This window comes from Pongo abelii, chromosome 1, assembly GCF_028885655.2.
Source record: "Pongo abelii isolate AG06213 chromosome 1, NHGRI_mPonAbe1-v2.0_pri, whole genome shotgun sequence".
Taxonomy (NCBI): Eukaryota; Metazoa; Chordata; class Mammalia; order Primates; family Hominidae; genus Pongo; species Pongo abelii.
Window position 1 is genome coordinate 231,463,483 of NC_071985.2, and position 25,704 is coordinate 231,489,186.

General features: G+C 55.2%; 1 protein-coding gene and 2 long non-coding RNA genes across 53 annotated transcripts in view; 2 read left to right on the forward strand and 1 right to left on the reverse strand.

Moving 5' to 3' along the window:
• Window positions 1-22,558, forward strand: part of TTC34 (tetratricopeptide repeat domain 34) — a 36,729-nt gene extending 14,171 nt beyond the window's left edge. The window contains exons 5-8 of one of the 2 annotated variants that reach the window (XM_054557146.2): window positions 1,587-1,753; window positions 18,100-18,370; window positions 19,183-19,397; window positions 21,789-22,558. In XM_054557146.2, coding sequence (XP_054413121.1) covers window positions 1,587-1,753; window positions 18,100-18,370; window positions 19,183-19,397; window positions 21,789-22,316 — 1,181 coding nt within the window. In that variant the 3' untranslated portion in view covers window positions 22,317-22,558. Of the gene's footprint in view, window positions 1-1,586; window positions 1,754-18,099; window positions 18,371-19,182; window positions 19,398-20,371; window positions 21,084-21,788 lie in introns of those variants that run through there. The other variant, XR_008525933.2, reaches the window with a different exon arrangement.
• Window positions 631-20,375, reverse strand: LOC129059862 (uncharacterized). Of its 50 annotated transcripts, none has more exons than XR_008526031.1 (22): window positions 18,340-20,375; window positions 16,736-16,796; window positions 16,018-16,204; window positions 13,846-14,528; window positions 12,708-13,764; window positions 12,586-12,626; window positions 12,464-12,504; window positions 12,061-12,383; window positions 11,938-11,978; window positions 11,771-11,855; window positions 11,569-11,647; window positions 11,081-11,447; window positions 10,918-11,004; window positions 10,066-10,836; window positions 9,739-9,983; window positions 9,501-9,642; window positions 9,006-9,086; window positions 8,601-8,883; window positions 8,440-8,480; window positions 8,241-8,320; window positions 7,955-8,156; window positions 6,594-7,831 (listed from the first exon to the last, which is right to left on the reverse strand). It is a non-coding gene; the product is annotated as an uncharacterized LOC129059862 (long non-coding RNA). The 50 variants fall into 50 exon arrangements; XR_008526026.1 differs by having other exon boundaries at window positions 12,061-12,223; window positions 12,346-12,383; window positions 12,586-13,764; XR_008525975.1 differs by lacking the exon at window positions 16,018-16,204 and having other exon boundaries at window positions 12,061-13,406; window positions 13,561-13,642; window positions 13,724-13,764; window positions 13,846-14,009; window positions 14,142-14,389.
• A 745-nt stretch (window positions 22,559-23,303) lies between the features above and the next one.
• Window positions 23,304-25,499, forward strand: LOC134760184 (uncharacterized). The gene is made up of 2 exons (XR_010137107.1): window positions 23,304-23,627; window positions 23,893-25,499. It is a non-coding gene; the product is annotated as an uncharacterized LOC134760184 (long non-coding RNA).
• The last annotated feature ends 205 nt before the right edge of the window (window positions 25,500-25,704 follow it).

Consider the following 25,704-nt stretch of genomic DNA (forward strand, 5'->3'; position numbering starts at 1 on the left):
GGGAGTGCTGCCTGCTTCCTGGCGTCAGTGCTGTTTCTGGGGTTGGTGGGCCAGGTGTCTAGAGGGAAGGCGATGTTTCCCAGGACTCGCAGGGATCTCCTGGGGTACAGGGAGTGTGAGAGCCTGGACCTAGATCAGGCTGCCACATGGAATCTGGCCATGCACTTAGTGAGCACCCCTCACCCTCCTCTCTCAAAGGGGGATGGCAGAGTAGCCCATGTCGGGTGGAAGTGGGGATTCAGAGGGCTCATTCTGGGACAGTACCTGGCACAGAGAGCATGCCCTGCACGCGTCGGCGGGAAGGCACGCAGCTCAGAGCAGCCCAGAGCGGCCCGGAGTGGCCCAGAGCAGCCCAGAGAGGCCCAGAGCAGCCCAGAGCAGCCCAGAGCGGCCTGGCATGTTGTCCCATGTCCGTCACCGGACGACACCCAGAAAGGGTGCAGTAATGACAGCCTCTTTGGCAAGGGGTTGTGGGCTAAAGATTACCTAGGTGCCGAGGCAAGAGACTGAAGGCACAAACTGTTTCAGTATAATAAAGAAAATAGAATAAGAATAGTCATAATACAAATTAGATATAGAGATGATCACGAACAATTATCATTATTATAAACATTATTAATCATTAGCTTTTAATATTACTCTTTGTTGCATTACTAACATAATCTAGTAATAACCGGCGGGTATAGGGTCAGGTGCTGAAGGGACATTGTGAGAAGTGAATAGAAGGCAAGAGGTGAGCCTTCTGTCACGCCCGCGTAAGGGACACTTGAGGGCTCCCTGGTCAAGCGGTAACCCCAGTGCCTGGGAAGGCACCCGTTACTTAGCAGACCGTGAAAGGGAGTCTCCTTTCCTTGGAGGAGTCAGGGAACACTCTGCTCCACCAGCTTCTTGTGGGAGGCTGGATATCATCCAGGCCTGCCCGCAGTCATCCGGAGGCCTAAACCCCTCCCTGTGGTGCTTCAATGGTCACGCTCCTTGTCCACTTTCATGCTCCTCCCGTACTCCTGGTTCCTCTTTGAAGTTCGTAGTAGATAGCGATAGAAGACACAGTGAAAGTCTTAAAGTCTTTGATCTTATAAGTTCATAGAAGAAAACCCTGACGTATGCCGTCTTCTATCTCTGCTTCAGCTGCCTAAGAGGGAAGGGCCCCCTGTCCTGTGATCACGTGACTTGCTTCACCTTGTCCATCACTTAGAAGATTCACTCTCCTTACCCTGCCCCGCTCGTCTTGTATGCAGTAAATATCAGTGCGCTCAGCCGCTCGGGGCCACTACCGGTCTCCACGTCTTGATGGTAGTGGTACCCTCATCCCCCTGCCCTCGCCTAGCCTCAGAGGCAGCTGCAGTGCCCCCTCCTCTCGGCAGCCCCCCAGCTGTCCCCAGTCCTGGCTGGGCTCTTGCCCTGCAGCCAATGCCCCCAAGTCCACCCTGACTGTCTCTGTGCGTCTTGGTGCCCAGTGGCCTGTGAGCTCCCCAAAGTAGGCCCTGAAGCTCATGCACCCTCTGCCCTTCCTGGGCTGGGCAGGAGGGATGTTGGGGGAGGGACCCAGCATAGGCTCATCCTGACCCCATGCCGTCTTCCTACAGGAAGCCAGGCAAGTGAGTCCCTCCTTGCCCGAGCCCGTTGCTACGGGTTCCTGGGCCAGAAGAAGACAGCCATGTTCGACTTCAACGCAGTGCTGCGGGCTGAGCCGGGGAACGTGCAGGCACTGTGTGGACGGGCGTTGGTGCACTTGGCCCTAGACCAGCTGCAGGTGCCGCCCCACTCCTGACCTGGGCCTGGGCAAGCAGGGGTGGGGGACCCAGGGAGCTGCCTTCCTCCACCCCAAGGAGAGAGGGAGCCGGGTAGGCCGTCCTGAGCAGTGAGATGCGCATCAAAACCCATGTTCCCATCCCCACCCGCACGGCAGCTCATGGGAGCCTGGTCCCCACAAACCCAGTTTCTGGGAGTCCTGCCCTTTCATCCTCCCAGCCTCAGTCTGTGTGGCTAGATGTGCAAGCCTTCAGAGGTACTAGGGGTCCTCCCCAGCTTAAATAATGCTCAGTGCATGAAGGGGTCCCTCTGGGGCTGTTGGCCAGGAGGTGTCCCCTCGGCTGCATTGGTGAGGCTGCCTGGCCCCCGGTGTTGAGAGGGGTTTAGAGGACATGTGCAGAGGGAGTAAGTGCTGGCCTCGGCCAGCCATGTCTGCCACAGACAGGTGTGGGGATGCAGCCCCCGGACCCTGATCTGAGCTTCATTTACCTGCTCTTTAAGTTCGGTATCTATGCATTTAAGACTTTCTTCTGCAGAAACTGCTCCAATTTAAAATAAAAGTTGGGAGAGGGGCAATGGCAAGAAGACAGATCCCAATCAGCTGGGGGAGGCCTGGGTGCTGGAAGATGGTTTCTGTTCTGTTTGTTTATGAGCATTCCTTGCTTGCAGCTGCACTGCATTCTATGTGGTCTGACTCTGAGGGACTCACACTGGACCTGTGTGCTCAGCCCAGGCCTGCTGCCCTGAGCACTGTCCCTGGAGCCCAGAAGAGTTGGGTCCAGCTAAGCAACCTCAGCCAAATCACTTCACCTCCCCAGGCCTCAGTTTCCTCCTCTGTAAAAGGAGGAGGGGGCTAAACAACCAATGGATCACAGAAGAAATCACACTTTGAGAAGTTAGACAATGATTAGAGACAAGTGAAAATGAAAACAACACACCCCAAATTATGAGACACAGGGAAAGCAATGCTGAGGGGGAAATGTATAGCTGTAAATGCTTCCATTAAAAAACAAGAAAGATCTCAAATCAACAATCTAACTTTACATCTTAAGAAACTAGAAAAAGAATACATGAACAGAAAGAAAAAGAAAGAAAGAGAGAGAGAGAAAGATAGATTACAGCAGAGATCAACAAAACATAGGATAGAGAAGAAATAGAGAAAATCAATGAAAACAAAAGTTTGTCCTTGAAAAGACAAAATTTGGCAAACTTTTTGCCAGGTGGACTAAGAAAGAGAAAATTCAAATCATGACAATCAGAAATGAAAATCGGGTTATCATTACCAATTCTACAGAAATAAAAATAATTATAAGATAGTAATAGGAACAATTGTAAACCAACAAATCAGCTAATCTAGGTGAAATGGACAAATCCGTAGAAACACAAAACCTACCAAGATTAAATCATGAAGAAATAGAAGATCTGAATAGACCTATAACTAGTAAAAAGATTGAGTCAGTAATCAAAAATCTCCCAACAAAGAAAAGGCCAGGACCTGATGGCTTCACTAGTGAATTCTACCAAATATTTAAAGAACTAACGCCAATCCTCAAACTTTTCCAAAAAATCAAAGAGGAAGGAACACTTCCTCGGACTCATTCTATGAGGCCAGCATTACCCTGATAGCATAGCCAAAGACACTATAAGAAAACTACAGACCATTATCCCATATGAATATTAAGGCAAAAATCCTCAACAAAATATTAACAAAACAAATTCAGCAATTTGTTAAAATGATGACACACATGACCAAGTGAGATTTATTGCTAGAATGCAAGGATGGTTCAACATACAAATGTCAATTAATGTAATGTACCACATTAACACAATGAAGGGGAAAAAATGATCATCTCAACTGATGCAGAAAAGCATTCGACAAAATTCAACACCCTTTTATGATAAGAATACTCAAAAAACTAGGAATAGAAGGAAACTGCCTCAATATAAAATCCATATATGAAAAACCCACAGCAAACATCATACTCAATGATGAAAAAGAAAAGCTTTTCCTCTAAGATCAGGAACAAGGCAAGGATGATTGCTTTTGCACTTCTACTCAACATTGCACTGGAAGTTATAGCCAGAATAACTAGGCAAGAAAAAAATTACCAAGCATCCAAATTTGAAAGGAAGAAGCAAAATTATCTCTGTTCACAGATCTTATATGTAGAAATCCCTAAAGATTACACACACACACAAAAATGGTTAGAACTAATAAATGAATTCAGCAAAGTAGCAGGATACAAAGGCAACACAAAAATCAGTTGCATTTTTATACATTAATAATGAACAATCTAAAAAGGGAATTAAGAAAATACAGTCACCCCTGGTATCCACATGGGATTGGTTCCAGGACAACCCTCAGATACTGAAATCCCCACATACTGAAGTCCTACAGTCAGCCCTGTGGAACCCCCAACCCCTAGATATGAAAAGTTGGCCCTCCATATATGCGGGTTTCACATCCCAAGAACTGATCTGCATTTGGCTGTGGATTCGGAACCCACCAATATGAAAGGCTGACTGTATTTATTGAAAAAAATTCACATATAAGTGGACCCACATAGTTTTAACCTGTGTTCAAGAGTCAACTGTAATTCCATCTACAATAGCATTAAAAAGAATAAAATACTTAGGAATTAACCAAAGAGGTGAAAGATTTGTACAATGAAAACTATAAAACATTGCTGAAATAAATTAAATAAGACATAAACAAATGGAAACACATTCCATGTTCATGTATTGGAAGACTTCATGTTGGTAAGACATCAGTATTACCCAAAGTGATCTACAGATTCAATGCAATCTCTGTCAAAATCTCAATAATGTTTTTTACAGAAATAGAAAGGCTAAATTCTAAAATTCCTATGGAATCTCAGGGGACCCCAAACAGCCAAAACAACCCTGAAAAAGAACCAACAAGCTGGAGGACTCACATTTCCTGATTTCAAAACTTACTACAAAGCTACAGTGATCAAAATAGTGTGGTATGGCACAAAAACAGACACAGAGACCAATGGAACAGAATAGAGTCCAGAAATGAACCATCCCATAGACGGTCAAATGATTTGACCAAGACCATTCAATGGGGAAGGAACAGTCTTTTCAACAAATGTTGCAGGGAAAACTATGCAAAAGAATGAAGTTGGACTCTTTCCTAACACCACATACAAAAATTAATTCAAAATGGATCAAAGACCTAAAACTATAAAATTCTTAGAAGTAAGCACAGGGGAGAAGCTTCATGACTTTGGATTTGGCAATGACCTCTGGGCTGCAACACCAAAGGCACAGGCAGCAAAAGAAAAAATAAAGTTGGATTTCATGAAAATTAGATTTTTTGTGCACCAAAAGACACTATTATAATAGAGTAACAGGATGGAAGAAAACCACAATATTTGCAAGTCACATATCTGATAAGGAATTATTACCCAGAATACACAGAGAAGTCCTAAAACTCAACAACAACAAAGCCAAAAACCCAATTCAATTTTTGGATCTGGAGTCTCGCTCTGTAGCCCAGGCCAGAGTGCAGTGGTGGAATCTCAGCTCACTGCAAATTCCGCCTCCCGGGTTCAAGCGATTCTCCTGCCTCAGCCTCCCGAGTAGCTGGGATTACAGGCGGGCGACCCCAGGCCTGGCTAATTTTTTGTATTTTTAGTGGAGACGAGGTTTCACCGTGTCACTCAAAAACAAATGAGCAAAGGACTTAAACAGACATTTCTCAAAAAAAGATATGCAAATGGACAATAAGCACATGAAAAGATGCTGGACATCACCAATCATCAGGGAAGCACAAATCAAAACAACGAGATATGCCTCACACCTGTCAGGATGGCTACTATGAAGTTTTTAAAAAGAAAATAACAAGCACTGGTGAGGACGTGAAGAAACTGGAACCTTCTGCACTGTTGGTGGGAAGGTAAAATGGTGCAGCAGCACCTATGGAAAACAGGATGGCCATTTCCCAAAAAGCTAAAAATAGAACTACCAGCTGGGTGTGGTGGCTCACGCCTGTAATCCCAGCACTTTGAGAGGCCAAGGAGGGTGGATCACGAGGTCAGGAGATCAAGACCATCCTGGCTAACACAGTGAAACCTCATCTCTACTAAAAATACAAAAAGTTAGCCAGGTGTGGTAGCACGTGCCTGTAATCCCAGCTACTCGGGAGGCTGAGGCAGGAGAATCGCTTGAACCCAGGAAGTGGAAGTTGCAGTGAGCTGAGATCCCACCACTGCACTCCAGCCTGGGCGACAGAGCAAGACTCCAGCTCCAAAAAAAAGAAAAAAAAAAAAAATAGAACTACCATATAATCAAGCACATCCACATCTGGGTCTACATCCAAAAGAAATGGAAGCAGGGTCTTTTAGAGACATTTGTACACCATATTCACAGATAGCATCATTGTTCACAAGAGCTTGGAGGTGGAAGGCACCCAGGTGTCCACCGATGGATGGGTGGATAAGCCAAACATGGTCCATCCATACCATGGGGAATTATTCAACATTAAAGAGGAAGGGATTCCGGGTACACACTACAACATGGATGAACCTCGAGGACATTGTGCTCAGTGAAATAAGCAGCCACCACAAAAGGACAAACACTGTGTGATTTCCCTTATATGAAGTCCCTAGAATCATCGAATCACTGAGACAGAAAGCAGAATGGGGGTGCCTGGGGTTGGGGGAGAGAGTGCCCCAACGGAGAGTGAGTATTTAACGGGGACAGAGTTTAAGTTTGGGAAGATGAGCTAGCTCTGGAAAGGGATGGTGGTGACGGCCACACAAATGATGAATATATTTAATGCCACCACACTGTACACATAAAGATAATTAAGATGGTAAATTTCACGTTGTGTATATTTAACCACAATAAAAACAAACTGGAAAAAGAGGAGGGTGGGTGCTGCCCCTCCTGGGGATCAGAGGAGGCACCCTGGGGATGTGCCCAGGTGCTGCCTGGCCCCTCCCCTGCCTATCTCCCCCCACAGTGCTCCCATCAACCTCGGGGGAATGCAGGTGGGGCAGGAGAGGAGATGTGGCTGAACAGTGGTTCCTCCAGCCCAGAAACAGCCAAGACAAAAGGGACATCCCCTGTGATCTGCTGGCCACCCTCTTGGGTACTAGCCTGAGCTGTCTACTCAACAGCATGCAGGGCAGGGATGGGAGGGGTCCACTCCCAGGCCCATGACAAAAGGCTGTCACAAGGGAGACCTGCCCTGAGGCAGCCACAGCCCTGGGGCCCTGCACTTTCTCTGTGGGGGCTGCCAGAGACGAGGGCACTTCCCAGCCAAGAGCAGTGTTGAAATTGGCCATCTGCCCTGATGCTTCGCTGGGTAAAAGCACAGCACAGAGGCAATGTGCCTGCCAGGGCTTCTGATTTTCTTAAGGGCTGGAGTTCTAGGAAGCAAGGAAAAGCAATCCTAGAGGCCAGGAGGACGACAGCCTCCAGAGGCCATGCTTGCTGCTGCAGGGCAGGCTGCTGGACCAGGGCACCAAGTTTCCCCCAAGCCCACTGGCAGGCCTGACTTCCATGCCAGCCTGGGCCCCAGGGAGGGAGACATGCACTTGGGGCTGGGAGCCAGCTCTCTGCCTGCCCTTGCCTGCACTGGAAAGACATCTGTGGCTGCCAGGGACATGCCCATTTAACAGCTGGATGTGGCCACAAGGGATCCTTGGAAACTGCCTACAGGTGCCGGAACCTCCTCCAAGGGGTACCACAGGATCCTGTCCCCTCCTCCCTCTCTGTCCAGGGCCACAGGACCAGAGGCAGGGAAAGTCAGCCAGGACGTCAGAGGGCTAGCACGTGGGAGTGACAGTAGGAGCAGCAGCCCCTCGCCCCGTCATGCCTGTGAACTTGCGCATCCAGGATGTGGGCTGATGCTGCGCCTCCCCCATACCCTCTGCCTCTTCACCCTGAGAGGAGGCATGGCACGGGCTCGAGGCTGTGAGCTCTGAGTCAGTGCTGGGGCTCAGCAGCAGGCCCCTCCTCCCGGCCAACAACCCTGTCCTGTCTCTGAGCCTTGGTTTCACCACGGGTAACATGCAGGGGTGCTTCTTCCAGGCAGTCAGATGCTCACCTGGTGGAAAAGGACAGCACATATTCCAGGAATTCAAACACTAACCAGGGGGCAGGACTTGTCCACGCTGTCAGATGCTCCCCTGGAGGTGTGGGGTGCTGCTCCAGGCTGTCAGATGCTCACCTGGGGGTATGGGGTGCTGTTCCAGGCTGTCAGATGCTCATCTGCCAATAGGGGTGCTATTTTATGCTGCCAGATGCCCACCTCGGGGTGAGGGTACTGTTCTAGGTTGTCAGATGCTCCCCTGGGGGTGAGGGTGCTGTTCCGTGCTTTCAGATGCTTACTGGGAGAACTGGGGTTCTGTTCCAGGCTGTCGGATGTTCACCTGGAAGTGGGGGGGGGGCGTTTCCAGGCTGTCAGATGCTCACCTGTGGGTGGAGGGTGCTTTCCCAGGCTGTCAAATGCTCACCTGGGGGCAGTGGTCTTGTTGCATGCTGTCAGATTTTTGCCTGGGGTGTGGGGTGCTGTTCCAGGCTGTCAGATTCTCATCTGAAGGTAGAGGGTGCTGTTTCAGGCTGTCAGATGCTCACCTGAAGGGGGTTGTTTTTCCAAGCTGTCAGATGCTCATCTGGGGGCAGTGGTCTTGTTCCATGCTGTTGGAATCTTACCTGGGGTTGTGTGGTGCTGTTCCAGGCTGTCAGATGCTCACCTGGAAGAGGGGGTGCCATTCCAGGCTGTCAGATGCTCACCTGGAAGAGGGGGTGCCATTCCAGGCTGCCAGATGCTCACCCGGCAGTGGGCCTGGAGTTCCAGGCTGTGAGTTGCTCACCTGGCAGTGGGCGTGGAGTTCCAGGCTGTGAGATGCTCATCTCGGGCAGGGGCTTGTTGTAGGCTTTCAGATGCTCATCTGGGGGTGTGGGGTGCTGTTTCACACTGCCAGATGGTCACCTTGGCATTGGGAGCGCTGCTGTGTGCTGTCAGATGCTAACTGGGGGGTAGGCACTGCTCTTCCAGGCTGTCAGATCCTCACCTGAAGTTTTAGGGTGCTGTTCCAGACCGTCAGATGCTCCTCTGGGGATGTAAGCTGCTGTTCCAGGCTGTCAGATGCTCACCTGCATGTGGGGGTACCATTCCAGGCTTTTAGCTGCTCACCTGGCTGTGTGGAGTGCCTATCTAGGCTATCAGATGCTCACCTGCAGTTGTGGGGTGCTGTTCCAGGCTGTCAGATACTCACCTGAGGGCGGGGAGCTTTTTCCCACTTGTCAAATTCTTATTTGAAGTTGTGGGGTTCTGTTCCAGGCTGTCAGATGCTCACCTGGGGGTGGAGGGTGTTGTTCCGGGCTGTCATATGCTCACCTTGTGGTGGGCATGGTTTTCCATGCGTCCCCAGGTGAGCATCTGATAACCCGGAACACCACCCTTCACCTCCATGTAAACATCCAAAAGCCTACAATGGCACCTTCCATCCCCAGGTGAGGATCTGACAGCCTGGAATGGCACTCCCAACCTCAGGTAAGCATCCTCACCCAGGTGTGGGCACTACTGCTCCAGGCTGTCAGATGCTCACCTGAAGGTTCGAGTGTTGATCCAGGCTTTAAGATTCTTACCTAAGTGTGCAGGTGCCACTCTAGGCTGTCAGACGCTTACCTGGGGATGTGGGTTGTCATTCCTGGCTGTCAAATGATCACCTGGGGTTGTGGGGTGCTGTTTTATGCTGTCAGATGCTCACCTGAGGGGAAGTGCTGTTCCAGGCAGTCAGATCACTTGTGGGTGGGGGTGCTGTTCCATGCCATTGGATGCCCACCTTGGGGTGTGTGGTGCAGTTTCCGGTTGTCAGATGCTCATCTGGTGGTGGAGGGTCCTGTTTCAGGCTGGCAGATGCACACCTGGGTGTAGGGGAGCCGTTCCAGGCTGTCAGATGCTCCCCTGCGCATGTAGGGTGCTGTTTCAGGTTTACAGATGCTCACCTGGGGGTGTGGGGTGCCATTCCAGCCCGTCAGATGCTCACGTGGGGATGTGTGGTTCTGTTCCAGCCTGTCAGACGCTTACGTGGGGATGTGGGGTTCTGTTCCGGCCTGTCAGATGCTCACGTGGAGATGTGGGGTGCCATTCAATGCTGTCTGATGCCCACGTGGGGGTGTGTGCTGCCATTTCAGGGTGCCAGATGCTCACCTGGGTTTGTGGATGCTGTTCCAGGCTGTCAGATGCTCACCTGGGGGTGTAGGGTGCTGTTTTATGTTGTCAGATCCTCACCTGGAAGAGTGGGGTTCTGTTCCAGGTTGTCAGATACTCACCTGGGGTTGGAGAATGCTGTTCCAGGCTGTCGGATGCTCATCTGGAGGTGAGGATGCCATTCCATGTGGTCAGATGCTCACCTGGGGCTGTGGGTGCTGTTCCAGACCATCAGATGCTCACTCAGAGGTGGAAGGTGCTGCTTCAGGCTTTCAGATGCTCCCCTGAGTGCAGGGTGCCGACTTAGGTTCTCAGCTGCTCACCTGAAGGTGTGATTGTTGTTTGAGTCCGTCAGAGGCTCATCAAAGTGGTGGTACCATTCCAGGCTGTCCGAAGATCACCTGGTGGTGGAGGGTGTTTTCCCGGCTGTGAGATGCTCATCTGGGGGTGGAGGGTGCTGCTCTAGGCTGTCAGATAATCATCTGAAGGTTGGTGGGGGGGTGGTGCTATAGGGTTTCAGATGCTCACCTGGGTGTTGGGGTGCCTTCCCAGGCTGTCAGATGCTCTCCTGGGGTGCAGGGTGATGTTCCAAGCTGTCAGATACTCACCTGGGGGTGTGGGGTACTGTTCCAGGCTCTCAGACACTCACCTGAAGGTTGAAGTGCTGATCCAGGCTGTCAGATTCTCACCTAAGTGTGGTGGTGCCATTCTAGGCTGTCAGATGCTCACCTGGGTGTGTGGGGTGCCGTCCTTGGTGATCAGATGCTCATCTGGGTGTGTGGGGTGCCGTCCTTGGCTGTCAGATGCTCACCGGGGTGTGTGGGGTTCTGTTTCGGATTGTCACAAGTTCACCTGGGGCTGGAGAATGCTGCTCCAGTCTGTCCCACACTCACCTGTGGGTGTGGGTGTCATTCAATGCTGTCAGATGCTCACCTGCGGGTGTGGAGTTCTAGTCCAGGTTGTCAGATCCTCACCTGGGACTGGAGAATGCTGTTTCAGGCTGTCACACATTCACCTGGGGGTGTGAGTGCCGTTCCAGGCAGTCAGATGCTCACCTTGGCCTGTAAGGTGCAGTTTTAGGCTGTGAAGTGCTCACCTGGTGGTGGACGGTACTGTCCCAGGCTGCAAGATGCTCACCTGGGGGTTTGGGGTGCTGTTCCAGGCCTTCTGATGGTTACCTGGGGGTGTGGGGTACCGTTCTAGGCTGTCAGATGCCCTCCTGAAGGTGTGGAGTGCTGTTTCAGGCTAGCAGATGCTTATTTGGGGGTTCGGGGTGCCATTTTGGACTGTGTGATGCTCACATGGGGGTTTGGGGTGCCATTCCAGGCTGTCTGATGCTCGCTTGATGGTGTGGGGTGCTGTTCTAGTCTGTCAGCTGCTCACCTGTGGTGTGGGTCCGGTTTCAGGCTGTCAGAGGCTCACCTGGGGGTGTGAAGTGCTGTTCCTGACTGTCAGATGCTCACCTTGCATGGGGGAGTGCTGATCCAGGGTTTCAGATGCTCACCTGGGGGTCAGGGTGACATTCTATGTTGTCAGAGTCTCATCTGTGGGTGTGAGGTGCTGTTCCAGGCTGTCAGATGCTCAGCCGGCAGTTACGATGCTGTTCCAGGCTGTCAGATGCTCACCTGAAGGTCGAAGCGCTGATCCAGGCTGTCAGATTCTCACCTCAGGGTAGTGGTGCCATTCTTGGCTATCAGATGACCCCTGGGGATGGAATGTGCTGTTTTCGGCTGTCACATGCTCACCTGGGGTTGTGGGGTCCTGTTCCAGCTTGTCACAAGTTCACCTGGGGTTGGAGAATGCTGTTCCAGGCTGTCACACACTCACCTGTGGGTGTGGATGCCATTCCAGGCTGTACGGTTCTCCCCTGAACGTGTGGTGGGTCTGCTGTTCCAGCCTGTCAGATGCTCACCTAGGGGTGTGGGGTACCATTTGAAACTGTCAGATACTCACCTGAACATGAACGGTGCTGTTCCAGGCTGTCAGATGCTCACCTGCGGGTGTGAAGCTCTATTCCAGGTTGTCAGATCCTCACCTGGGGTTTGAGAATGCTGTTTCAGTCTAGCAGATGCTAATTTGGGGGTTTGGGGTGACATTTCGTGCTGTGTGATGCTCACCTGGGGGTTTGGGGTGCCATTCCAGGCTGTCTGATGCTCGTTTGACTGTATGAGGTGCTGTTCGAGTTTGTCAGCTGCTCACCTGTGGGTGTGGGTCCCATTTCAGGCTGTCAGAGGTTCATCCAGGGGTGTGAATTGCTGCTCCAGGTTGTCAGATATTCACCTGTGGTCAGAAAATGCTATTTCAGGCTATCACATACTCACCTGGTATTGTGGGTGCTGTTCCAGGCTGTCAGGTGCTCACTTGGGGGTGTGGGGTGCTACTCCAGGCTGTCAAATGCTCACCTGAGGGGATGTGCTGTTCCATGTTGTCAGATGCTCACCTGGGGGTGGGGGTGCTGGTCTATGTTGTCAGATACTCACCTGGGGGTGGGGGTGCTAATCCATGCTGTCGGATGCTCACCTGGGGGTGCGCAATGCAGTTTCCGATTTTCAGATTCTCACCTGTGGGTGGGGGTGCTGTTTCAGGCTGACAGATGCTCACCTGGGGGTGTAGGGTGCTGTTTTACGCTGTCAGATCCTCACCTGGAAGTGTGGGGTCCTGTTTCCGGTTGTCACATACTCACCTGGGGTTGGAGAATGCCGTTCTAGGCTGTCACATACTCATCTGGGGGTATGGGTATTGTTCCAGGCTGTCAGATGCTCACCTTGCATGGGGGAGTGCTGATCCAGGGTTTCAGATGCTCACCTGGGGGTCGGGGTGTCAATCTAGGCTGTCAGATTCTCACCTGTGGGTGTGAGGCGCTGTTCCAGGCTGTCAGAAGCTCACCTGGGAATGTAGAGTGCAATTCCAGGCTGTCAGATACTCACCTGAGGGTGTGAGTTGCCATTTAAAACTGTCGGATGATCGGCCAGGTGCGGTGACTCGTGCTTGTAATCCCAGCACTTTGGGAGGCCGAGGTGGGTGGATCACCTGAGGCCAGGAGTTCAAGACCAGCCTGGTCAACATGGTGAAACCCCGTCTCTACTAAAAATACAAAAATCAGCCTGTAGTCGCAGCTACTCAGGAGGCTGAGGCAGGAGAATCAATTAAACCTGGGAGGCGGTGGTTGCGGTGAGCCAAGATCACACCACTGCCCTCTACCCTGGGCGACAGAGCGAGACTCCATCTCAAAACAAAACAAAACAATCAGATGCTCACCTGAACATGAAGGGTGCTGTTCCAGGCTCTCAAATGCTCACCTTGGGGTGGTGAGTGCTGCTGGAGGGTTTCAGATGCTCACCTGGGTGTGGGCACTGCTGTTCCAGGCTGTCAGATGCTCACCTTGGGGTGGTGAGTGCTGCTGGAGGGTTTCAGATGCTCACCTGGCTGTGGGCACTGCTGTTCCAGGCTGTCAGATGCTCACCTGAAGGTTTGAGCGTAGATCCAGGCATTCAGATTCTCACCTAAGTGTGGGGGTGCCGTTCTAGGCTGTCAGATGCTTATGTGGATTGTCATTCCTGGCTGTCAAATGATAACCTGAGGGTGGAGGGTGCTGTTTTAGGCTGTCAGATGCTCACCTGGGGTTGTGGGGTCCTGTTCCAGATTGTCACAAGCTCACCTGGAGTTGGAGAATGCTGTTCTAGGCTGTCACACACTCACCTGTGGGTGTGGATACCATTCCAGGCTGTAAGACACTCACCTGGGGGTGTGGGGTGCTGTTTCAGGCTGGAAGATGCTCACCTGGGGATGGAGGGTGCTGTTCCAGGCTGTAAGATTTTCACCTGTTGGTGGGAGGTGGTGCTATAGGGTTTCAGATGCTCAACTGGGTGTGGGGGTACATTCCTAGGCTGTCAGATACTCACCTGGGGGTGTCGGGTGCTGTTCCAGGCTGTAAGACGCTCCCCTAGGTGTGTGGGGTGCCATCCTTGGCTGTCAGATGCTCACCTGGGTGTGTGGGGTTCTGTTTTGGATTGTCACAAGTTCACCTGGGGCTGGAGAATGCTGCTCCAGTCTGTCCCACACTCACCTGTGGGTGTGGGTGCCATTCCAGGCTGTCAGATGCTCACTTGGGTTTGTGGGATGCCCTTCCAGGCTGTCAGATGCTCACCTGTGCTCACCGGGGATTGTGTGGTGCTGTTCCAGGCTGTCAGATGCTTACCTGTGGGTGTGGGCTTCTATTCCAGGTTGTCAGATCCTCATCTGGGGTTGGAGAATGCTGTTTCAGGCTGTCACACATTCACCTGTGGGTATGGATGCCATTCCAGGCTGTACGATGCTCCCCTGAAGGTGTGGGGTTCTGTTCCAGGCTGTAAGATGCTCCCCTGGGGTGTGGGGTGCTGTTCCCGGCTGTCAGATGCTCACCTGGGGATGTGGGGTGCCATTCCAGGCTCTTGACAGCTGTATAAACTGGATATAATGCATGAGCAAATGTTTCCAGACACCAAACAACAGGCAGCAAAGAGCTGCGACCTGAGAGACCGGAGGCCACAGAGAGGCTTTTCTGAACATCTTGGGCATTCAGTTGAGACCCCAGAAAGGCCACACCCTAAAATTAAGATTATACTTTAGGACTAAGTTCAAAAACGAACCCTCCCCTAACAAAGTACAAGATAAAGCCTGGCAGGGCCAAAATGATCCACCAGTAATCTACCTGCCCACCAGCGCAAAATCAGCCCCCTTGCAGGACAGCACCACAGCCCTGTCTATCACATGCCAGACACAGAGCCCAGCACAAAACCAAGAACTGCTAGGCACGCAGAGCACCAGGGAAATGGGACCCGTAATAAGAGAAGTAGTACTTCATAGAAACAGACCCTGAGATGGCTTAGAGGTTTGGAATTTACACACAGGGGCTTTTAAAAGCAGTGACATAAACATGTAAAAGACATGTTTGCTAGAATGAGTGAGCTGATGGAGAATCCTAGCAGAGGAATGCAAAAAAAAAAAAAAAAAAAACCTGTAATAATCAAGTGGAGATCCTAGAGCTGAAACGCAGAATATCTGGAATTAAAAACTTACTAGGCAGGCAGAACAGCAGACTGGAAACTGCCAAAGCAGGATTAGTGAACTCAAGGATAGACCAAAGAAAATTATCAAATCTAAGGAAATTATCCAATCTAAGGAACAGCAGGGAAAAAAAAACAAAAAACAAAAAACAAAACTCTGTTTCAAACGATGAGAGCTGAGCTGAGCATCATGGCTCACACCTGTAATTCCGGTACTTTGGGAGGGCGAAGTGGCAGCATCACTTGAGCCCAGGAGTTTGAGACCAGCCTGGGCGACAGAGTGAGACTCCCTCTCAAAATAAAAAAAAAGAAAGAAAAAAGAATTTTTTTAGAAGAGATGGAGTCTCACTCTGTCTGTCACCTAGGCTGGAGTGCAGTGGCACAATCTCAGCTCACCACAACCTCCACCTCCTGGGATCAACCAATTATCCTGCCTCAGCCTCCTGAGTAGCTGGGACTACAGGCACCCGCCACCACGCCTGGCTAAGTTTTGTATTTTTATTGTATTTTTAGTAGAGACGGGGTTTCACCATGTTGGCCAGGATGGTCTTGATCTCCTGACCTCTGGATCTGCCCACTTTAGCCTCCCAACATGCTGGGATTACAGGCGTGAGCCACTGCACCTGGCCTCTAAAAAAACTTTTTAAAAATTTAAAAAATAAATGAAGAAACCTTCAGTGACCAGTGGGACAATTTCAGGCCATCTAGCATACATGTGATTGGACTCCCAGAGAATACGGAGAAGGAATGGGGCAAATATACACAGGTATTCGAAGAAATGACAGCAGAAAAATTCCCAAGAAGCTCAACAAATCCCGAGAGGAAAAATACAAAGAGAAACACCCCTAAGAAGGCACATCTTGGTCAAGTTCCTGAAAAAAAAGACAAAGAGAACATCTTAAAAGCAACCAGAGGGGTGAACAAATGACGTACAACAACGTGAATGACAACAGATTTGTCCCAGAAACAATGGAACCCAGAAGACAGTAGAACAGCACCTTTAAGGCACTAAAAGAAAAAAGTACCAACCCAAAATTATCCATCTTGTTCAAACATCCTTCAGAAACGAGGGCGACATTAAAGACCCGTTAGACAAATGGAAGCTGAGAGATTTGTCATCAGTGAACGGTACCACAGCAGATCCTGAGGGAAGGTGGTGAAATGGAAAAGAACTGATGCCTGATAGAAATTCTCTGCTGGAAGAAATGAAAAGCATCTGCAAATACAAAATGATGTATTTATTTTTTCTTTTCATTTCTTTGAACAAAGCTATCTAAATTAAAAATAGGCCAGGTGTGGTGGCTCACACCTGTAATCCCAGTAGTTTGGGAAGCCAAGGTGGGAGGGTCGCTTGAGACCAGAAGTTCCATACCAGCCTGGGCAATATATCAAGACCCCATTTCTACAAAAAGTTTTTAAAATTAGCTGGGTGTGGTGGCATGTGCCTGTGGTCCCAGCTACTCAGGAGGCAGAAGTGGGAGGATCACTTAAGCCCAGGAGTTCAAGGTTGCAGTGAACCAAGATCATGCCACTGCACTCCAGCCTGGGCAACAGAGACCCTGTCTCAAAATATATATATATAATTAATTAACTTGAAATAATGCACTATGTGAGGAAATGTATTGCTCAGTGTATGACAACAATAACACAAAGTATGGGAATAATGGAATTTACTGCTGTGGGGATCTCACATTTTAGGTAAAGTGGCCCCATATTAACTGTACATAGACTGTGGTAGGGTGCTCACCTGGGACCTGGGGGCTTGTTCATAGCTGTAAGGCTACGTGTTGTAATCCGAAAGGCAATTGCTAGAAAGATAATATAAAGAGGCATAGTTAGGGCCAGGCGCGGTGGCTTGCACCTCTAATCCCAGCACTTTGGAGGCCAAGGTAGGTGGATCACTTGAGATCAGGAGTTCGAGACCAGCCTGACCAACATGGAGAAACCCCATCTCTACTAATACAAAATTAGCCAGGTGTGGTGGGTGCCTGTAATCCCCCCTACTCGGGAGGCTGAGGCAGGAGAATCACCTGAACCTGGGAGGTGGAGGTTGCAGTGAGCTGAGATTGCACCACCGCACTCCAGCCTGGGTGACACAGCAAGACTCCATCTCAAAATAAAAAATAAAAAAAACAAGAAAGAAACAAGCAAACAAGCAAATAGGACACCTGGAGAACCAATAGAAGGAGGACAGCCTTGAAGAGGTTCTAGTGGTCCCCTGCTGTTGGCCAGGTCAAAGGTCAGATGCAAATGACTTATCCTGATCAAGCCACTGATCACCAGCGCTCCCTTGAACAGGCCCAGCCTCTGCCCTGGCTTCCCGTGTGTGGTCAGGGCCCCTGCAAACCTCTTCTCCCTCCCCGCCTCCAGATGGCAATGCCCAGTGCTCGGCTCTCCTACCCATGTACCCACCGGCCTCAGGCACCAGCCCAAGTCCACTTGTGCACCCTGCAGGCTCTCCCTCAGGGTGCACGTTGGCCAGCTCCACCCTGCTCTCTCCCTTGGCAGACCACTGACCTCTGCCCCCACTGGCTGCCACCCGGTGTCCTGCCTTGGATCGTGCACCAGATGGGCTGGGCACCCTCCTTCCACTGCTTCTGGGAGTTGTGGGAGGGCAGTAACTGGGCTTTCTACCCTTCCGGCGTCCCCAAGGCCACAGGCACTGGGAGGAGCACCCGGATACCCACAGAGCTCCAGCGTCTCCCACCGTGAGGTGACAGATGCCCCTGTAGGGAGGGACAGGTGTGGAGGGAGCCAGCTACAAGCTGGGAGAGCGAGGGACCCAGGGAGAGCTCGCAGACCGCAGGCAGCCTCAGGAGATGGAAATTAGCAGCGTTTGGCCTCAGAAAAGGGGTTCTGAGCCTGACAACTTTCAGGGTCAAGGTCAGTGAGCTGAGTCCCCTCAAATGCTAACCAGAATCAGGAGGGATGGTAGGAGGCTGCAGCCATAGGGAAGCGGGAAGGGGCAGGAAACTGGGTGTTCAGACCCTCTAGGACCCCAAGGAGAAGATCAGGGAATAAGAAAGACAGAGCCAGCACTCCTACTCCGACCCTCTGCCCAGTCTCTCTACCTAGGACAACTCTGCACCCGCCCTCCCTCCCTCCTTGCAGGAAGCCGTGGACGACATGGTCTCTGCTCTGAAGCTCGGCCCCGGGACCGTGGTCCCTGAGCTCCGCTCTCTGAAGCCGGAAGCCCAGGCCCTCATCACACGGGGCCTCTACTCCCGCTGCCGGGCCCTTCTGAGCCAGCTGCTGGACACCGGGGCACCTCTCGAGGACAAGGACACCCAGGGCCTCCTTGCTGTGGGGGAGGCGCTGATCAAAATCGACGCAGGGCAACCGCACTGGCACCTCCTCCTGGCAGACATTCTCATGGCACGGGGTATGCGGCTGCCCCAAGGTGGGAAACACAGGGTCTGGGCTTCTGTCCCTGCTCCTCTGACCTCTGTATCCTTTTCTGTAAAAATGGAAGAAAGAGACCTGGACCACAACAGCTTCCAAGGTCCCTTCCACCCCAAATCCCATACCTCTGGCCTTGCTCCCTGTGTGAGGCCTGGCGTTCAAAAGGCTCTCCTCTGCTTTACCCGACTGGCTCTTTGCTTGCAATGGAGGAGAAACTAAGGGGTGACCTTGGTCTTTAACAGGTCTTGGACCCTTGGCCCCCTCATTCGTCCATGCACCTCCAGCCGTTGTTTCTCAGGCACCCACGGGATGCCAGGTCCTGTTCCAGGAGGAACTGTCATAAGCTCCACGGCCGACATGCAGGCCTTTCCCGTGGATTTCCACATCCCCCTGGTGATGTGGAAACCATTTCACCACTAATTCCAAAGGGGAGCTCTCTCTGCAGTCTGCATTTGCCCACCAAGGGCTTCAGGGGCCCCAGGGCTGCTCCCCACATGCCACTCTGCTCCAGCAGGCCCAGAGTTTGCCTCTAGTTGCCCGGGAGAGAAAGCAGCCCCTTGTAGTGCCCACGGTGAGGTAGCTCAGCATCATGGAGTGGGGTCAGAGGTGAGTCCCTGTGACCTGCCTGGAATCACAGTGCACCTCTGCTCCCGGCTCCTTCTTCCTGAGCTGAGCCATCATCAGCTCCCCACAAGCCAGCACAGGGCAGGGAAGGAGCAGCCAGCGAGTCTCAGCTCTCTTGCACCTCTGCCCCACCCCACACACTGACTGTCCCTCCTGAATCCCTGACAGGCAGCTACGAGGAGGCTGGCACCAACCTGGAAAAAGCCCTGCACCCTGCCCCAACGTCAGAGGCAGCCCGGGCCCGGCTGGGCCTGCTCCGGCTCAAGAAGGGAGACGTGCCAGGGGCTGCACGGGACCTGCAGGGCCTGGCCGAGGTGGATGCCCCAGATCTCAGCTGCCTGCTCCATCTCCTGGAGGCCTCGGAGCGGCAGAGCCTTGCCCAGGTGCCCAAAGAACCCCACAGATCTCCCACCCCAACTTCCCCAGCACACAGGCATGAGACTCCTGGGCCCACCACGGGAGCAGCCTTTCTTCACTCTCTGCGGTTGGATTGATTTCAGTTGGGTTTGGGGTGGGGTGGGAGGCACCCACTTCTGGCCCAGGAAGACGGTCTCTGGCAACCTTAGCCCTACAACCCCACCGACCTCTCAGCCTCTTTGTATGGGAAGTATAAGCCACAGGTGACTTGGGTGCAAGAGAGGGAAGGGGACCTTGCCCTCAGGGCCAGACTGAGCCAGCCAGGGGCACCTTGCCCGGCAGGAAGCCCACCCCAAGCCCATGGCAGGCCGGGAGAAGGCACGTGGGGACAAGGCAGGCTGGGAGGCCAAGAGCACAGCAGGCTTTGGGGTCCCAGAGACAGAACCACACCCCAGTGGGGCCTGGGCAGGATTTCACCTCCTTAATGCTTCTTGACACCAGCGGGTTCTAGCACTCGGGGGCCACTAGGAAAACCGAAACCACACTAGGAAGAACAGAGGGATCTCATGGCGGAGTCGGGGCTACAGCAGTGTAAGGGGCAGTTCGGTGCTGCGGAGGGGGCGCCGCGGCCCCGAGCTGAAGAGCAACGCTGAGATTGGGTTATCGGGACCTAGAGGAGGCAGCCGGGCTGGGGGGGGTCTCAGAGCTCCCAGAGGGACTGGGTGTTTCCGAGCCAGGAGGAGCGGGCTGTGCTGGGGTCTTCGAGCTGGGAGGAGGGCCTGGCAGGGGGCGGGAAGCCTGGTTGGGGCCATGGTCCCGGAGCCCAGAGGAGGCGGCTAGATGGGGTCTCCTGAGCTGGGGTCACCGAGCCCGGAGGCGGGGCTGGGCGCGGGTCTCCGAGGCTGCAGAATGGGGCTGGGCTGCGGCGCCAGGAGGCGGCTCCCGGCAGAGACAAGAATCTGCAGGACGCGAAATGGTTGGCTGGGGACGGGGACCCACCCGGAAATGAGCCAACAGTGGTTTCGCCCCGCTTCCTGCGCCCCCGCCCCTCGGCAGGCGGCCCCCTCCGGGTGGCACTGCGCCTGCGCGGCCCGAGCCGCGGGATCAGGGGAGTCTGGGGTGGGATTGAGTGCCCCTCCCCACTGGGGCGGCCCGGGGACCCCCGGGGTCCGACAGCTGCTCGGGGCCGCGCCCTCCTGCTGCCAGGGACCCGGCCCAAATGTGCGGGGCCTGCGCGGGCCGAGGCTTCACTACCACCCCGGGCCGTGAGCTGCGCGTCGGGGTCAGTTGCTTCCGCCCGGAGAGGGGCGGTTCCGCGGGTCGCACCGCAGGCGAGGGACGGGGGTTCGAGCCCCTGCCCTGCTCAGCGCCGCTCACAGCTGGCAGAAGAGGCCACACTGTGCCCCGCGGGAGCCCAGCAGCAAAGCTGGGGCCGTGGGACCCCCTCGCTCCCCGCACGGACCCCGGGCGTGGGCCTGGGCTTCGCCCCCTGCGGCCAAGCCTGGCGGGGTCCTGGGTGCGCTGCGCCCCCCGGGGGAGGTAGCGTGGAGGACCGCCGGGCTGCTGGAAGAGAGGCAGGGGCAGCGAGAAAGGCGGGGCCTGCACCGTGGCGTGTTCCTCAGGCAGCGGGGAGCCCTTGCAGGTTCTTGAGCAGAGGAGGAGCCCAGTGAGGCAAGCGGATTTCTGGTCGTGGTTGACTCTGAAAAAACCGGGTCAGAGATGAGGCGATTGGGTCTGGGTGGGCTCAGGAAAGTGCCTGGGAGGAGCGGGGGGGGCAGGCAGGCCTGGCCAGCAGCAGCTCACAGCAGAGGCTGTGCCCTCCGTCCAGCGGCCTCAGGGAGAGGGGCTAGGGTGCAGTGCTCGTAGACCAGGCAAGGGCCATGTCTGCCTCTGTCCTGAGGCCTGGAGCAGCCTTCAGAAGATGGGCAGAGTGGAAGGGCTGGGCAGCAGCCCCCTCAGAGGGCCTGATGGAGAGGTGACTTGGCCCAGAGGGACAGAGGGAGGAGGCCGCTGTGGTCACCCAGGCAAGGGAACCTGGGCCCAGCCGGTGGGGCGGTGGGGCTGCCAGGAGGGGACCATGAGAAGGTAAATCCAGGTCCCTGATCTGAGGCCCAGAGAGAAGAGCAGTGGGCAAGGATGCCAGGCCTTCGGCCAAGGGTCAGAACAGCACTTTGGCAGGTTCCAGGGCAGTGGGAATTGCAGGGAGGGGTCCTCTACCCTGGGTCCCCCTTCGTGCCCTTGCCCATGGTCAGCCAGCCCCTCCAGAAGCAGCGGGCAGCTCCTGTGCAGCCCAGGGCCCCACCATCCCCAGGGAGCCAGCAGAAGCTGGCTGTGCAGAGGAACTCTGCAGGACAGGGGCGGCTGGGCTTTTGGGGCTGACCCCACTCTCCCTGCCTCTTTCTGTGTCCTCTGTGCAGGCCGCAGCCCAGGAAGCTGGCACCCTTCTGGACGCAGGGCAACCCAGGCGGGCACTGGGCTACTGTTCACTGTCTGTCCTGGCCGGTGGCAGCAGTGCCTGTCACCTTCGTCTGCGGGCCACCTGCCTGGCCGAGCTGCAGGAGTTTGGCCGGGCCCTCAGGGACCTGGACCACGTGCTCCAGGAGGCGCTGGGGGATGGTGACTTCCCAAGGCGGGCAGAGGACTTCTGCTGTCAGGGTCGCCTGCTGCTGAGCCTGGGGGATGAGGCAGCGGCCGCAGGGGCCTTTGCCCAGGCCCTGAAGCTGGCGCCCACCTTGGCCCAGAACAGCCTGCGCAAGCAGCCAGGACGCGCCCCCACCGCACGCATGTTCCTCCTTCGCGGTCAGTGCTGCCTGGAGGAGCGGCATCACGCAGAGGCCTGGACGGCGGCTGAGAACGGCCTCCTGGTGGACCCTGATCACCGTGGCCTCAAGAGACTGAAGGCCAGAATCCGGAGGGAGGCATCCTCGGGCTGCTGGCTCCAGTGACTGGGCCCGACCCTCTCCCAGCCCTAATCACCGGGCCACCCTAGCACCTGCACCTGATGTCCAGGCCCAGGAGTGTACCCAGCTCCCCAAATCGGGGAGGTACCTACCCTGCCCTCCCCACACCCCCCTTCCCTGCCCTCCCCACCCCCCCTTCCCACCCTCCCCTTCCCAGCCCCCCCACACCCCCCTTCCCACCCTCCCCTTCCCAGCCCTCCCCACAACCCCCTTCCTAGCCCTCCCCACACCCCCCTTCCCAGCCCCCCCCACACCCCCCTTCCCAGCCCCCCCCACACTCCCCTTCCCAGCCCCCCCCACACTCCCCTTCCCAGCCCCCCCCACACCCCCTTCCCAGCCCCCCCCACACCCCCCTTCCCAGCCCCCCCCACACCCCCCTTCCAAGCCCCCCCACACCCCCCTTCCCAGCCCTCCCCACACCCCCCTTCCCAGCCCTCCCCACACCCCCCTTCCCAGCCCCCCCCACACTCCCCTTCCCAGACCCCCCACACCGCCTTCCCAGACCCCCACACCCCCCTTCCCAGCCCCCCCACACCCCCCTTCCCAGCCCCCCCACACCCCCCTTCCCAGCCCTCCCCACACCCCCCTTCCCAGCCCCCCCCACACCGCCCTTCCCAGCCCCCCCCACACCGCCCTTCCCAGCCCCCCCCACACCCCCTTCCCAGCCCACCCCACACCCCCCTTCCCAGCCCACCCCACACCCCCCTTCCCAGCCCACCCCACACCCCCCTTCCCAGCCCACCCCACACCCCCCTTCCCAGCCCACCCCCACACCCCCCTTCCCAGCCCACCCCCACACCCCCTTCCCAGCCCTCCCCACACCCCCCTTCCCAGCCCTCCCCACACCCCCCTTCCCAGCCCTCCCCACACCCCCCTTCCCAGCCCTCCCCACACCCCCTTCCCAGCCCCCCCCACATCCCCCTTCCCAGCCCCCCCCACATCCCCCTTCCCAGCCCCCCCCACACTCCCCTTCCCAGCCCTCCCCACATCCCCCTTCCCAGCCCCCCCCACACTCCCCTTCCCAGCCCTCCCCACACTCCCCTTCCCAGCCCTCCCCACATCCCGCTTCCCTGCCCCAGCATGAGTCAGTGTTGGACAGCCAGCCTCACACCTCTTTGCCTTGGGAAGGAAAGGAGACAGCTTCCTACTTGCATGAAGGGACCATCCTAGAAGTTTCACGGTCCCTTCTACCACCAGCAACCTGGTCCCCGAAGCTGGGGCCCACTTGGCCCACACCTGAGGCTCAGACCTTGAAGAAGCAGCCCCAGGTCTCGTCCCTGGCCTGGGATCCTGCAGGTTGGGCAAGATTGAGGCCAGACCCCTGGGGCCCTTGGGGATATGGTACCAGCCCCAGATGCCCCTCCTTGGGTGTGAAGCTGCGTTTTGTTTGGACCCTGAGCCTTGGGCCAGCCTCCAGTAGAGCCTGGGCCCTCTCCAGAGACAGAGCTCCCAGATGGGCCCAGCCAGCCCATACCCCAAGCTGACCTTTCAGGGTGCTTTCATGGGGGCCCTTCATCGAGAACCCAGGGTGCTGGGGGTAAACTTCCTCCCTCCTCCACAGGCCCCTCCCTTCCAAGCAGAGGGACCACCGAGGGGCCCTGATGAGCACAGTCCCCAGGCTCCCACCAGACCCGTCTCCCAAAGCTGCTGGAAGGTATCGGTGCTTCCACAGAGCGAGAGAACAGCTTGTTCCTATATGTGGGTTAAATGTTCCGGGGCCTTGCGGCTGCCAGTGAGCTTGGGGACTTCTGGGTGGGGCAGAGGCAGCCAGCCTTTGCCCATCACTGTGAGTGTCACAGACTGAGTCCTCAGCCCGGGGCTTTCTGTCATGGCCATGGGCGAGAGACATGCTGGGTGGGCTGACTCAGGGCAAAACATGCCCCCAAGCCCTGCCTGACTTCACCCTGGGGAGACAGGGCCACCACCCCTCCTCCTGGCTTCTCCCTCCTCCTGGGCACTTGCATTTGTCCCATTTCTGTCCCCTTCTCTGCTGCTTCCTTCCATGGTCTTGAACCAACAGACAGACCCCCTGCCTCTCCACCCACTTGGCTTCTGGGATCATCTGACGAACCCCAGTCCAGGGGGTCAGGCAGGAAGGGGCCCTCTTCCTTGCCCTGCATGGAAGTGTGGCCCCCAGGCGGCAGGTGCAGGGCTGGGTTAGCCCCCCTCCTCCTCAGGCCTCACCCACTCCTCAACCCCCATGCGCCTTCATCAGCTGGCACCGCCTATGGGTCTTTGGCCACAGGGGGCTGGGTAAAGGGTCAGTGCCTCCCACCTTGAGCACCTCAGGGGTGGGCAGCCCACAGTGGGAGAGGGCCCTGACAGGGACCTTCAGCCCCGCTCCTCGCCTTCCCTTTTCGGAATCTTCACGCAGTCCCCCTCTTCCAAGGTTCCCCAGCACAGGCACCAATTCAATCCATATTCCGCCTGCCAGCTCCCCATCCGCCCTTCCGTCTCTGTCTTCACCTGTGTGCTCAAGGACTCAACAAACACCTGTCAGCAGCCCAAGAGCTAAGTTCAGGGACACGCGAGTTCCTTGGGTCAGGTGGGCGAGTTTGCATGGAGGCAGAGGAGGCAAGGGCTGGTCCAGAGAGCCTGGTCACAGCAGAAGGGCCTGTTCCAGTGTCGGGGCTGGGTGGAGGCAGTGGGGAGGCATCCCCCAGGGGTGCCCTCCCCCACCACGTTCCCTGCTCCTACCGCCCTCGCCTGGGATGTCCTGCCCCATCCATCCATGCAAGGCTGAGTGTAGATGCCAGCCCCGCTGAGGCTCCTCCAGGGCTTTGGGACTGCTGTGTTTCTTCCCCACCAGGGGGCTGCCCCCCTCCGCCACCAGCTCACCCAGCAAGTACCTCTCATCAGCCTTTGCCTGGCCTGGCTCCTTGCTGGGCTCTGAATGTCTGCATCCCCCCAAACTTTGTGTTGCAATCCTAACCCCCAAGGTGATGGTATCAGAAGTGGGGCCTTTGGGAGGTGACCAGGGGTGGAACCTCATGAGTGGGATTAGTGTCCTTATAAAAGAGGCCCAGAGTTCTCCCAAGCCCCTCCACCATGTGGAGACCCAGCGAGAAGCTGTCAGCCAGGAAGGGACCCTCACCAGAGAGCGAGCTGGCGCCTTCATCTTGGGCTTCCAGCCTCCAGAACTGTGAGAAATAAATGTCTGTTGATGAACCACCTGTGTCTGCTATTCTGTTGGGGCAGTCCAGATAGACAAAAGACATGCCCATTCCTGCAGCCCACCACCTCCGCCCTGAGCACAGTGAGTGAGTCTCGGTTCCCCTTATCCCATCCCTGCTGGGGTCCAGCCCTGGCGTTTCCTGAGGTTAGTTCCTCCAGGACCGAGCAGACACCCACAACCAGCAGCCCTTAAGGTGTG